The sequence below is a fragment of the Elephas maximus genome, chromosome 9 (assembly GCF_024166365.1).
Source record: "Elephas maximus indicus isolate mEleMax1 chromosome 9, mEleMax1 primary haplotype, whole genome shotgun sequence".
Lineage (NCBI taxonomy): Eukaryota > Metazoa > Chordata > Mammalia > Proboscidea > Elephantidae > Elephas > Elephas maximus.
Genome location: NC_064827.1, coordinates 76,390,164 through 76,403,461, shown reverse-complemented (window position 1 = coordinate 76,403,461; position 13,298 = coordinate 76,390,164). Strand labels below are relative to the sequence as shown.

Sequence of the window (13,298 nt, the reverse complement as noted above, 5' to 3'; positions counted from 1 at the left end):
GCTTGTTAAGGATCATTTTAAAATGCTTTTGTCAAGTTATATGTGCCAAAAATACACTGAAAACACTAGGTTGGCTGAGTGTGCAAACAATATAATCCAAGGATTGCTTTTATTAAAAATGATAAAACCTCTTTATCTCCATACATTGTCTGTAGCATCCCAAGTCGTCAGCCCAGCCCCACAGGCCTCATGATTTATTGCTCTCAGCTGGTAACTTGGCGAGGCGGTGGGCCGAGTGTGTCAGGCCTTCTGTACTCATCCACCAGCCTTTAACGCCTGCTGCTGGTGACTGTCAGAGCAGAAAGTGTGGCTGGGGACAGTGTTGGAACCTTGGCCTCACAGGAGACTAGCTGCCTTATACTGCTTCCTCCCAGAGCCCTCTGGCTCTTTCTCAGTTAACGGAGGCCTCTCCCGCTCCAGGCCAAAGACACACGGCCTCTTAAACTAGAATAAAACAAGGATGGTGGCTGGTTTCTCTGGCCAAAAATATTTGGGTTCCTACTCATAACCTTCAGATATTTGGGGGTGAAGAGAAATGGTGTTTGTTCAGAAAAAGCCCCAGCCAGAGGGTATCTGGAGGGAGTGGTAGGGACAGTGAGGGTGTCTGGAGGGAGTGGGAGGGACAGTGCCCCTGAGGAGGCTGGGGCGGGGAGCTGGAGAACTGGGAGGCATGACAATCAAGGCCCTGATCACCTGGTCCACATCTTGGCCTTTCCACTTAGTAATTTTGTGACCTTGGCCAGTTCGGTCTTCCTCTGAGCCCTACTTTCCTTTTGGTCAGATGACCCCTAAAAAAAAAAAAAAAAACGCCATTGCTGTCAAGTCAATTCTGACTCATAGTGACCCTATAGGACAGAGTAGAACTGCCCCATACAGTTTCCAGGGAGCGCCTGGTGGATTTGAACTGCCAGCCTTTTCGTTAGCAGCCATTGCTCTTAACCACTACACCACCTGGGTTTCCCAAATGGCCCCTGGAAAGTGTTAAATGAAATGCCATAGTTGGAATCTCCATACCTGGCTGGTAGGAGGCTGAATATGGAGCCTTGCTTTGGTTTGTGTTTTATCCCTATGACATTCTCATCATTCAGACGAAGAAAGTGAGGCTGGGGTAGGTTAGGTATAGTGCAAGCCCATGGTTGCTCAGCAGGCGAGGGGCGGAAGTGGGAAGCACAGTGCACACCTCCAGGGAGGCGGCCTTTGCAGAGGAGGGAGTGCAGGCCCAGGAACGAGGTCCATCGCTTCCTGACTCAGCGGTCTTGTCCAAGCCTCTTGTCTTCTCCAAGCCTCCTCTTTCCCCTTGTAAAGCCAGGGTTCTGGTCCCAGGCTGTCAGGTTGCTGTGATGACTGTATTCCATCCACAAGAGAGCACCTGGGCCTGAGGGGCCCCAGCTAGGTAAGGGCCCTCCTGTCTACCCCTTTCTTTGCCGGCGAACTGGCTGGCAAGTGACTAGGCTGTGTCCTCTTGCTTTCTAGGTCAACTACATCCTGGAATCACGAGCAAGCACTGCCCGGGCTGACTATTTTGCTCAAAAACAAAGAAAACTGAACAGACGTACAAGCTTCACCTTCCAAAAGGAGAAGAAATCAGGGCAACAGTGACACTGCCCTCCAACCTCAATCTGTTGCTATATTTCAGAGCCTGCCTGCCAGGACCCAGGGGGCCCTAGAGCCCACCCTGTGTCCTGTAGCCTTGGGGAGGGAGGCTAGCCCCTGGCTCTTGGGCACAGGGCTGGTGGGCTCTTGGGGAAGATTTGGGGAGGAGGCACCCCCAAGGATAGAGCTGGGGAGTTTCCACGGGACTGAACACTGAGTGGCAATGGCTTTGATTAGCAGCGTCCAGGGGCTAGACCACCACCAAGAGGAGCCATGTGCTGCCCAGCCGTCTTCAGTGCCTCGTGACCCTGCCCAAGGATGTACATAGCCATGCCCAGGCATTTCCTTACAACTCGATCAAATTTCTTAAAGCAAACGGAGAACAAAAATGTACATTTTTTTTTTTTTCCTTTTAATAAACAGGTGTACTCTTTATCGTGGTTGGTATGATGGACTATTCTTTGGGGTGGAGGATTGATTATGTTATTCTCTTTCAAATCTGTTCCCATATTGAACAGGCAGATTGGAAAAGCTATGGCTCGATTTCTCAGAAGAAATGTTTAGGGCTTAGTCAATAGTTTTAACTATGCCATTTGTTTAAACGAATGCATTGCTTTGAGGATAATATCTTACTAAAAGTTAGAAAAGGGGACCTAGTGTGGTGTGTCTCAAGCTGTTTCATTTTCCCCTTGAAAAGCCTTGTCTCCTCAACATGTCCCAGCACCTCTGACTTTAGAGAAGCAAAACTGCATGTAAAGCACTGGGCAGTGGGAGAATGAGGATCGATGGCTAGTCTTAAGGTCATGCTGAGCTCCCGGCCAGAAATGGCCTTTTCTATTTCTTAAGTAGCAAGTGTATGTTTCAGTGACGGTTAGACCTGTATGTGGGTTGTTCCTGGAACTGGTGTCATCTCTGCCTCGCTGACTTTGAAAAGGCCTCATTCCCCTTTCTTCTTCTCCATCCAGTTCCTGCTTCCTTGTTGGAGCAGGCTGGAAACTGCTGTTTTTCACTCTATCAGGGAAAACAGTGAGCAGAGATCCCAGGGAACAAGGGAAACTTACCCAATGGTGTCCTTCCTGGGTTGGAAAAGGCAAGGGATTGGCCGTCCACTGACACACCTCTGGCCACACCAGATGCCTCTGTGGTCCTCCAGTGTTCCTCCCAGAGTGACATCCATTCTTACTGTCCCTGGCCAGGGCCGAGGACCTCAGCTGTTTCACTGAGGACCTGCATCTAAAACATATTTTTAAATTGTTACACAGGAAGAGATGTGACTAAAGCACCATCTCAAAGTCGAGTGTATTTCTTTGCACAAGGGGTCATTTTAATGAATTCCTCTTTCATTCTGATATTTGCTCAGCCAACAAAAGCATCCTTTTCTAATGTCTTCCATTCCTACCCACCCCAGAAACAAAAGAACTATTATTTGTAGCTTGCTATCTGTATTGGAATTTTTAGCGATTTTATATTTAGATACCTTTGAAAAATGTAAATGACTAAGTTGGTCATTAAATCTTGTGACATATTCAATACTAAAATATTAAAATAAAATTCATATGTATACCATCTCTTGCAAAATGTTTTGAATTCCCGAAGTCTCAAGTACGCCCCGGCTCTGAACGTAATGCTGAACGTGGTAACGCTACAGTTCACTGCTTGGGCAGCTGAGGGCAGGTGCGTGTTAATATGCTGGTTGTTGGTGTGCTTCCGAGTGTCTCTGAGACGCACCCTGGGCTCCCTCAGTGCTGAGCAGCTAGAGTGACCCTCTTTACTCAGAATCAGCACAGATCTCTTAGGATGGAATGCAACATACATTCAGTTTACATTAAAAAAAAGATGTCCAGCTTAAGGAATAATTTAAGGTGGGGAACACTGTGCACCCACTGCCTAAGTCAACCAAATAGCAACACTGTTCAAGTTCAGTTTTTCCTTGGTCTCCCTTGTGCCCTGTACCTCCATTTTAAGATGAAACATGCAGCATCTCTCCCTCTCATCTCAGCATGTTTTAGTTGAGCTGAAGTGACCTAACAGGCCCCATTTCCGCTCTCCAGCTTCTCCTGACCTGGTAAGACAGGGAGCAAAGGCACTGAGGTCGGAGGGTGCCTGTTTGAGAAATAGCAAAGAGACTGCTGTGGTTACAGGAAAAGCAAGTAAAAGAGAAATAGACTATACTATCAGGGAGGTAATGGGCGTTGAGTGTGGAACCTGAAGACTTAGAGAACAGAGGGCTCCCCAAATCTGCAAACAAAATAACAAGAATTGGGCCAGGGCGCAGAAACAAAGCCATTCCCCGGAACAATGGGGCAGGATATTTCAAAATGATAAACTTCTGTAAACTTCTTTAAAGTTGGCTTTCAGAAGCAGCTGGAGAAGACCAGGCCCAGGGACATGCGCAGAGCATCCACCTGTGACCACTGTGTGACCTTCCACCAGGGGCAGTGAGGGGCTACTACAGCCCCAGCCGGGGAATTGAACCCAGGGAACGAGAGACTGGGCAGGCGTGACACCCTATAATAAATCCTGCTACGAATCCCAGAGGCCTCCAGGACAGGAGCCATCTTGGAAAGCTGCTATGCGTGCACCTTAGTTCTAACATATCCCCACCTGTGCCTATGAATAAACATGGATCTTTTCCCACCCAAGAACTTTTAAAAACTTGGGTCCATCTTTTGTTCTGTGAGATAAGGGTATGCCTTGCTCTAGGCCCTCGTCTCCGCTTGCAAGACTCTTCAATAAAGCTTTGCTCGTGTGGAAAACTACTTGCCTTACCTGCTCATTCTCGACCAGTGAGAGGCAAAAACATTATTCCAGTAATACTGGCACTGGTGTGGACCCCTGCCCTGTGTGGGTCCTCACTGTCTTTGAAAGGTCCTCATTCTGGAATAAAGCCACGGGGTTCATGATATTTCGTGACTGAGCCTCTGAAACAGTCTGGGACTTTACCATGTGTGGGTAGGCTGTCAGGCCTGGGCAGGGGCCCCTGGAGCCCTGGTCTCTGCTGACCCACGGAGAACTGCCCCTCACTGTCTGAGGGCCTGCTGCGTGCCAGGTAGATGGAATGCCAGTCCCTTTAAAAAAGGGCATATTTTTGTGATTTCCATTGCCCGTGGTGGAGGTCCTGGCAGATCTGGTCACTGCCTTCGTTCCAGAGGTGACTACACCAGGGCTTGGAAAGGTTACCTCACTGGCCTGGGGATACCATGAGTGACCAATGGACACCACAGCTGTGGTCCTAACCACTGGGCTGTGTCCTCCATGTTGACTGCTCCATGGCTCTAAGCTAGGCCCTGCCCTGTTGAGGCCTCAGTTTCCTAAACTGTAAATGAAGGTACTGGATTAGGTAACCTCTGTGAAAAAAAAAAAAAAAAACTTGCTGCCGCCTAGTCGATTCCGACTCATAAAGACCCTATAGGACAGAGTAGAACTGCCCCATAGGGTTTCCAAGGAGCACCTGGTGGACTTGAACTGCTGACTTTTTGGTTAGCAGCCCAGCTTGTAACCATTGTACCACCAGAGCTCTGTAGTCCTTTCTAGGAATCTCTGAATTTCTCAGAATCATGGTGACCTCAACTTTCCTTCCAGTGGTTTCTGTTTGCCTTAGGAGCATCTGTGCTTCTGAACAAGAATTCTAAGAGTTGAAAAACACTGTGGAGTCATGTAGTGCAACCTCCTTTCTTGGGGCAGTAAGTGCATGTCCATCCTCCACCCCGGAGTCCTGGAGCCTCTGCTTGTGTGCCCCTGGGGACGGCGCTCACTGTCCGCCAGTTTAATCCTCGGTAGCTGACCTTCACTGATTGCTTGCTCCAGGCCAGGACTCGCCCTGGCTCTCAGGGGCCCCACTCATGGTATCACTGCGCTACTGACCCTGAGCCTTGGCTCCTGCTCCCTGGCTCTGAGCCCCACATACACGCACCCCCAGGACCAAAGGGGCCCCACCTGCCCTGGAGGCCCCAAAACTTTTGAAGACCACACTCACATCCCTCTGAGTCTTCTCTTCATGGGTTAAAATGCTGGGAGATGACCCCCAACCCTCTCATGCCCTTAAAAACCTGCCAGTTTTAGGGCTCCCCATTTGCCCAGGTCAGGGACTGTGTGGAATATCAGGGATAGAGAGGGGAGTAAGGGCCCTATTCAGGTGTCAAGACCCTCCTAGTCTGGTGAGGCCAAGAGGTGGGCAAGTGACCCTCGGCCATATCGAAGCGGACTCCACACAGGCGCTGGGCAGACCATTGTGCCTGGAAGGTGCCAGAGAAAGTTCCAGGCAAAGAAGATGGGGAGACAGGAGATAACAGGCTGGGAAAGGCATGAGGTGAAGCAGCCAGCACTAGGGTGGGCTAGTGAGGGCAGCCAAGTTGGGCCCCTCCACCCCAACGGAAGTTGGGGCAGCTTCTTGATGCGTCCGTGCACACATGGGACCTGAACAAGCCCCTCCGCTCTGGGAGCTCCAGGACTCCTGCCCACAGGCTGGAGAGGAAATTGGAGGTAGGTCCTTCAGCCAAGGCGGGGAAGATGGGGCAGGGACGGTGGGCTGCTGCAGCCTCCAGGGGAGAATACAGTGCCCTTCCCAAGCCGTCCCAGAGGGAGAGGCCCCGTCATTTCTCTGTGACCCAGCAACCGCTTTCGTTTCATCCAGTAGGGTGAAGATGGAAGCTTGGGCTGAGGAAGGGAAGCCCTGAAACTGAGAAAAAGGAACAAGAAGTGGGGGCAGAGGATTTTCTGCTATTGGCCAAACCAACCCTGCCCGGCAGCCCAGGCCAAGTGCCACAGTGCCAAGGGGGCTGCACTGGAGGATAGGATCACCCCAACTCCCGGCACAGACTGCTGATGCCTGGTTCTTACCAGTGCCACTGGGTGCTTTTCTTCTTCCATCAGTGAGGGAGGGGCAGGAAGGAGGAGAGAAAGAAAAAGCAGGGACTTCCCCCAAGGCTTGAGGTCCAGACCTGGAATCAAAGCTCCCCACGCCCTGGTCTGTGACCTCAAGCAAGTCGCATTATGTTCTCAACCTTGGGTTCCCACCTCTGAACTGGGGATAATGGAATTTACCCCTACCCGTGCATCAGTCGATCGGTGGGGGACTAGAGTCCTCCTGCGGTCTAGGGTCCTAGTGTGCAGTCTCCACAGCCCAGGTCCAAATCTCAGCTCCTCCGTTTACCAGGCTCAAGACCTCTAGTGTTTAACTTCTCTGCCTCCATGTCCTTGGCTGTAAAATGGGTTGAAAATGGCCACCTCCTAGGGTTGGACTCAAGATGTTCTATTGATGTCGATGTCTGTCACGTCATTCAACCCAGTTGCCTGGATACCGTGTTCTCCCCCAGTGGTGCCATCTCTGACTGGGGGCCCAGCTGTGCCTAAGCTGCCCCTCCTTGAGCCCAGAGCCCTGGCAGATGCCTCAGTGCCAGGAAGGAGGGATCTCAGGAGCCAGGCCTCAGTCTCTGCCCCAGAGAAAAACAGCTCTGATTTGGGCGGTGGGGGAGGGGGCGGGGAAGTGAGGGGCTGCACTGTGGGCCTGCACCCAGTCCAAGCTCCACAGTTGCCTGGGTACCCACAGAAACAAATGTGCCTTTTCCGAATGTTCCAGGAAACACTAGAAGTTTCTTTTTTATGCAAAAACCTGCTTTTTGATTACTAGAATGGTGTCACATCTGAGAGGCCATAGGGAGAAGGTTTTAAGTCAAATATGTCTGAGTTTAAATCCTTTACTTCCTACCTCAACGAGCTCAGCAAGCTGCTTGATCTCTGTGCCTCAGTTTTGTCCTCTGTAAAATGGAAACAATACCTACTTCAAGAGGCATTATGAAGATTGGATGAGTTTACTAGTCAGGGTGGGCCAGGCTATGCTGCAGTAACAAACAAACAACCCCAAGGTGTCAGTGGCTTAGCACAACAAAAGTTTATATTTCTTTCACTCAAAGTTGCCTGTGGGTGCAGGTGACTCTCCAAGGCAGCTGTTCTCGAAGCAACAACTAAACTCTGTTGTTTGAAAGTGACATATGTCACTTCCTACTTCTACTCATTTCATTGACCAGAACTAGACACGTGGTGATGCCTACTTCAAGGGGACCAGATTGAAAATTGGGAAACATCCTAGTGTCTGCCACCATGAGGTGACACTGTGCTTCCCAAACTCCACCATGTGTACAGGCTTCACCCAGGTAGCACCTGGCCTATGATTTAGTATTTTCCCTTTAAATTATTTCAAGCTAACATTGTTCTCTACCTTAAACCTCATCCTAAATAAGAATGGCCATGAAGTCGTGGATTTGGTGTGCTGGACATGTGTTTCCTGATGCACATTAAAATAAATACCTAACTATTCAAATTAAAAACCCATGTAAAACAAACTTGCCAAAACCAAAGATAAAGAGAAAATTTTAAAAGCAGCCAGGGATAAAAGAAAGGTCTCCTACAAAGGAGAATCAATAAGAATAAGTTCAGACTAAGCAGAAACCATGCAGTCAAGAAGGCAATGGGATGACATATACAGAGCACTGAAGGAGAAAAACTGCCAGCCAAGGATCATATATCCAGCAAAACTCTCTCTCAAATACGAAGGCAAAATTAAAACATTTACAGATAAACACAAGCTTAGAGAATTTGCAAAAACCAAACCAAAGCTACAAGAAATACTAAAGGAAATTGGTCAGAAAACCAATAATATCAGATACCAGCACAACACAAGGTCACAGAACAGAACGTCCTAATATCAACTCAAATAGGGAAATCACAAAAACAAATTAAGATTAATTTTAAAAAGAAAAAAACGCTCAAAACGGAATCATTGAAGTCAATATGTAAAAGATCACAATAATCAAAAAGAGGGACTAAATACAGGAGGCACAGAACTGCCATATGGAGAGGGAAACAAGGTGATATAGGACAATACAGTTTGGTTTTTCTTAGAAAAATAGGGGTAAATATTAAGGTAACCACAAAGAGGTATAACTCCATAACTCAAAATAAAAACATAATGACTCAGCAAACATAAAGTCAACTACTATGAAAATGAGGAACACACAATTTACAAAGAAAAAGTCTCAGCACAAAAAAGTAAGTGGAAAAATGAAATTGTCAACAACACACACAAAAAAGCATCAAAATGACAGCACTAAACACATATTTATAATTACGCTGAATGTAAAGGGACTAAATGCACCAATAAAGAGACAGAGAGTCTCAGACTGGATAAAGAAACACGATCCGTCTATATGCTGCCTACAAGAGACACACCTTAGACTTAGAGACACAAACAAACAAAAACTCAAAGGATGGAAAAAAACGTATCAAGCAAACAACAAGCAAAAAAGAGCCGGAGTAGCAGTATTAATTTCTGACAAAATAGACTTTAAAGTTAAATCCACCACAAAGGATAAAGAAGGACACTACATAATGATTAAAGGGACAATTGACCAGGAAGATATAACCATATTAAATATTTATGCACCCAATGACAGGGCTGTAAGATACATAAAACAAACTTTAACAGAACTGAAAAGTGAGATAGACAGCTCCACAATTATAGTAGGAGACTTCAACATACCACTTTCAGAGAAGGACAGGACTTCCAGTAAGAAGCTCAATAGAGACACGGAAGACCTAATCGCTACAATCAACCAACTTGACCTCATAGACTTATACAGAACACTCCACCCAACTGCTGCAAAGTATACTTTTTTTTCTGCACACATGGAACATTCTCTAGAATAGACCACATATTAGGTCATAAAACAAACCTTTGCAGAATCCAAAACATCGAAATATTACAAAGCATCTTCTCAGACCACAAGGCCATAAAAGTGGAAATCAATAACAGAAAAAGCAGGGAAAAGAAATCAAATACTTGGAAACTAAACAATACCCTGCTGACATTAAGGAGGGAATAAAGAAATTCATAGAATGCAAGGAGAATGAAAACACTTCCTATCAAAACCTCTGGGACACAGCAAAGGCAGTGCTCAGAGGTCAATTTATATCGATAAATGCACACATATATAAAGAAGAAAGAGCCAAAATCAGAGAACTGTCCCTACAACTTGAACAAACAGAAAGTGAGCAACAAAAGAATCCATCAGGCACCAGAAGAAAACAAATAATAAAAATTAGAGCTGAACTAAATGAATTAGAGAACAGAAAAACGATTGAAAGAATTAACAAAGCCAAAAGCTGGTTCTTTGCAAAAATTAACAAAATTGATAAACCATTGCCCAGACTGACTAAAGAAATACAGGAAAGGAAACAAACAACCTGAATGAGAAAAGAGATGGGCCACATCACAACAGACCCAACTGAAATTAAAAGAATCATATCGGATTATTATGAAAAATTGTACTCTAACAAATTTGCAAACCTAGAAGAAATGGATGAATTCCTAGAAAAAACACTTTTTTTACCTAAACTAACACAATCAGAAGTAGAACAACTAAATAGACCCATAACAAAAAAAGAGATTGAAAAGGTAATCAAAAAATTCCCAACAAAAAAAAGCCCTGGCCCAGACGGCTTTACTGCAGAGTTCTACCAAACTTTCAGAGAAGAGTTAACACCATTACTACTAAAGGTATTTCAAAGCATAGAAAATGACGGAATACTACCTAACTCATTCTATGAAGCCACCATATCCCTGATACCAAAACCAGGTAAAGACACCACAAAAAAAGAAAATTACAGACGTATATCCCTCATGAACATAGATGCAAAAATCCTCAACAAAGTTCTAGCCAATAGAATTCAACAACATATCAAAAAAATAATCCACCACGACCAAGTGGGATTTATACCAGGTATGCAAGGCTGGTTTAATATTAGAAAAACCATTAATGTAATCCACCATATAAATAAAACAAAAGACAAAAACCACATGATCTTATCAATTGATGCAGAAAAGGCATTTGACAAAGTCCAACACCCATTTAGGATAAAAACTCTCAGCAAAATAGGAATTGAAGGAAAATTCCTCAACATAATAAAGGGCATCTATATTTTTTTTTTTTATATATACAAAGCCAACAGCCGACATCACTCTAAATGGAGAGAGCCTGAAAGCATTTCCCTTGAGAACAGGAACCAGACAAGGATGCCCTTTATCACTGCTCTTATTCAACATTGTGCTAGAGGTCCTAGCCAGAGCAATTAGGCTAGACAAAGAAATAAAGGGCATCCGAATTGGCAAGGAGGAAGTAAAATTATCTCTATTTGCAGATGACATGATCGTATACACGGAAAACCCTAAGGAATCCTCCAGAAAACTACTGAAACTAATAGAAGAGTTTGGCAGAGTCTCAAGTTATAAGATAAACATACAAAAATCACTTGGATTCCTCTACATCAACAAAAAGAACATCGAAGAGGAAATCACCAAATCAATACCAGTCACAGTAGCCCCCAAGAAGATAAAATACTTAGGAATAAACCTTACCAAACATGTAAAAGACCGATACAAAGAAAACTACAAAGTACTAGTGCAAGAAACTAAAAAGGATCTATATAAGTGGAAAAACATACCTTGCTCATGGATAGGAAGACTTAACATAGTAAAAATGTCTATTCTACCAAAAGCCATCTACACATACAATGCACTTCCGATCCAAATTCCAATGACATTTTTTAATGTGATGGAGAAACAAATCACCAACTTCATATGGAAGGGAAAGAAGCCGCGGATAAGTAAAGTATTACTGAAAAAGAAGAAAGTGGGAGGCCTCGCTCTACCTGATTTTAGAACCTATTATACAGCCACAGTAGTCAAAACAGCCTGGTACTGGTACAACAGGCACATAGACCAATGGAACAGAATTGAGAACCCAGATATAAATCCATCCACGTATGAGCAGCTGATATTTGACAAAGGCCCAGTGGCAGTTAATTCGGGAAAAGATAGTCTTTTTAACAAATGGTGCTGGCATAACTGGATATCCATTTGCAAAAAAATGAAACAGGACCCATACCTCACACCATGCACAAAAACTAACTCCAAGTGGATCAAAGACCTAAACATAAAGACTAAAACGATAAAGATCATGGAAGAAAACATAGGGACAACCTTAGGAGCCCTACCTAATACAAGGCATAAACAGAATACAAAACATTACCAAAAATGACGAAGAAAAACCAGATAAGTGGGAGTGCCTAAAAATCAAACACCTATGCTCATCTAAAGACTTCACCAAAAGAGTAAAAAGACCACCTACAGACTGGGAAAGAATTTTCAGCTATGACATCTCAGACCAGCGCCTGATCTCTAAAATCTATGTGATTCTGTTAAAACTCAACCACAAAAAGACAAACAACCCAATCAAAAAGTGGGCAAAGGATATGAACACGCACTTCACTAAAGAAGATATTCAGGCAGCTAACAGATACATGAGAAAATGCTCTCGATCATTAGCCATTAGAGAAATGCAAATTAAAACTACGATGAGATTCCATCTCACTCCAACAAGGCTGGCGTTAATCCAAAAAACACAAAATACTAAATGTTGGAGAGGCTGCGGAGAGATTGGAACTCTTATACACTGCTGGTGGGAATGTAAAACGGTACAACCACTTTGGAAATCTATCTGGCGTTTTCTTCAAAAGTTAGAAATAGAACTACCATACAACCCAGAAATCCCACTCCTCGGAATATACCCTAGAGAAATAAGAGCCTCTACACGAACCGATATATGCATACCCATGTTTATTGCAGCTCTGTTTACAATAGCAGAAAGCTGGAAGCAACCAAGGTGTCCATCAATGGATGAATGGTTAAATAAATTATGGTATATTCACACAATGGAATACTACGCATCGATAAAGAACAGTGATGAATCTGTGAAACATTTCATAACATGGAGGAACCTGGAAGGCATTATGCTGAGTGAAATTAGTCAGAGGCAAAAGGATAAATATTGTATAAGACCACTATTATAAGATCTTGAGAAATAGTATAAACTGAGAAAAACACATACTTTTGTGGTTATGAGGGGGGGAGGGAGGGAGAGTGGGAGAGGGTTATTTACTGATTAGTTAGTAGATAAGAACTACTTTAGGTGAAGGGAAGGACAATACTCAATACACGGAAGGTCAGCTCAACTGGACCAAAAGCAAAGAAGTTTCCGGGATAAACTGAATGCTTCAAAGGTCAGCGGAGCAAGGGAGGGGGTTTAGGGGACTATGGCTTAAGGGGACTTCTAAGTCAATTGGCAAAATAATTCTATTATGAAAACTTTCTGCATTCCACTTTGAAATGTGGTGTCTGGGGTCTTAAATGTTAACAAGCGGCCATCTGAGATGCATCAATTGGTCTCAAACCACCTGGATCAAAGGAGAATGAAGAACACCAAGGTCACACGATAACTATGAGCCCAAGAGACAGAAAGGGCCACATGAACCAGAGACTTACATCATCCTGAGACCAGAAGAACTAGATGGTGCCTGGCCACAACCGATGACTGCCCTGACAGGGAGCACAACAGAGAACCCCTGAGGGAGCAGGAGAACAGTGGGATGCAGACCCCCAATTCTCATAAAAAGACCAGACTTAATGGTCTGACTGAGACTAGAGGAATCCCGGCGGTCATGGTCCCCAAACCTTCTGTTGGCCCAGGACAGGAACCATTCCCGAAGACAACTCATCAGACATGGAAAGGACTGGACAATGGGTTGGAGAGAGATGCTGACAAAGAGTGAGCTACTTGTATCAGGTGGACACTTGAGACTTTGTTGGCATC

The 13,298-nt window shown here is 44.9% G+C and overlaps 1 protein-coding gene across 2 annotated transcripts in view; it reads left to right on the top strand.

The window, feature by feature from the left end:
• The window catches only part of MAPKAP1 (MAPK associated protein 1), a 270,520-nt gene extending 268,494 nt beyond the window's left edge, over positions 1–2,026 (top strand). For both annotated transcript variants that reach the window (XM_049895371.1, XM_049895368.1), the window contains one exon: positions 1,474–2,026. In XM_049895371.1, coding sequence (XP_049751328.1) covers positions 1,474–1,599 — 126 coding nt within the window. In that variant the 3' untranslated portion in view covers positions 1,600–2,026. The remainder of the gene's footprint in view (positions 1–1,473) is intronic.
• The last annotated feature ends 11,272 nt before the right edge of the window (positions 2,027–13,298 follow it).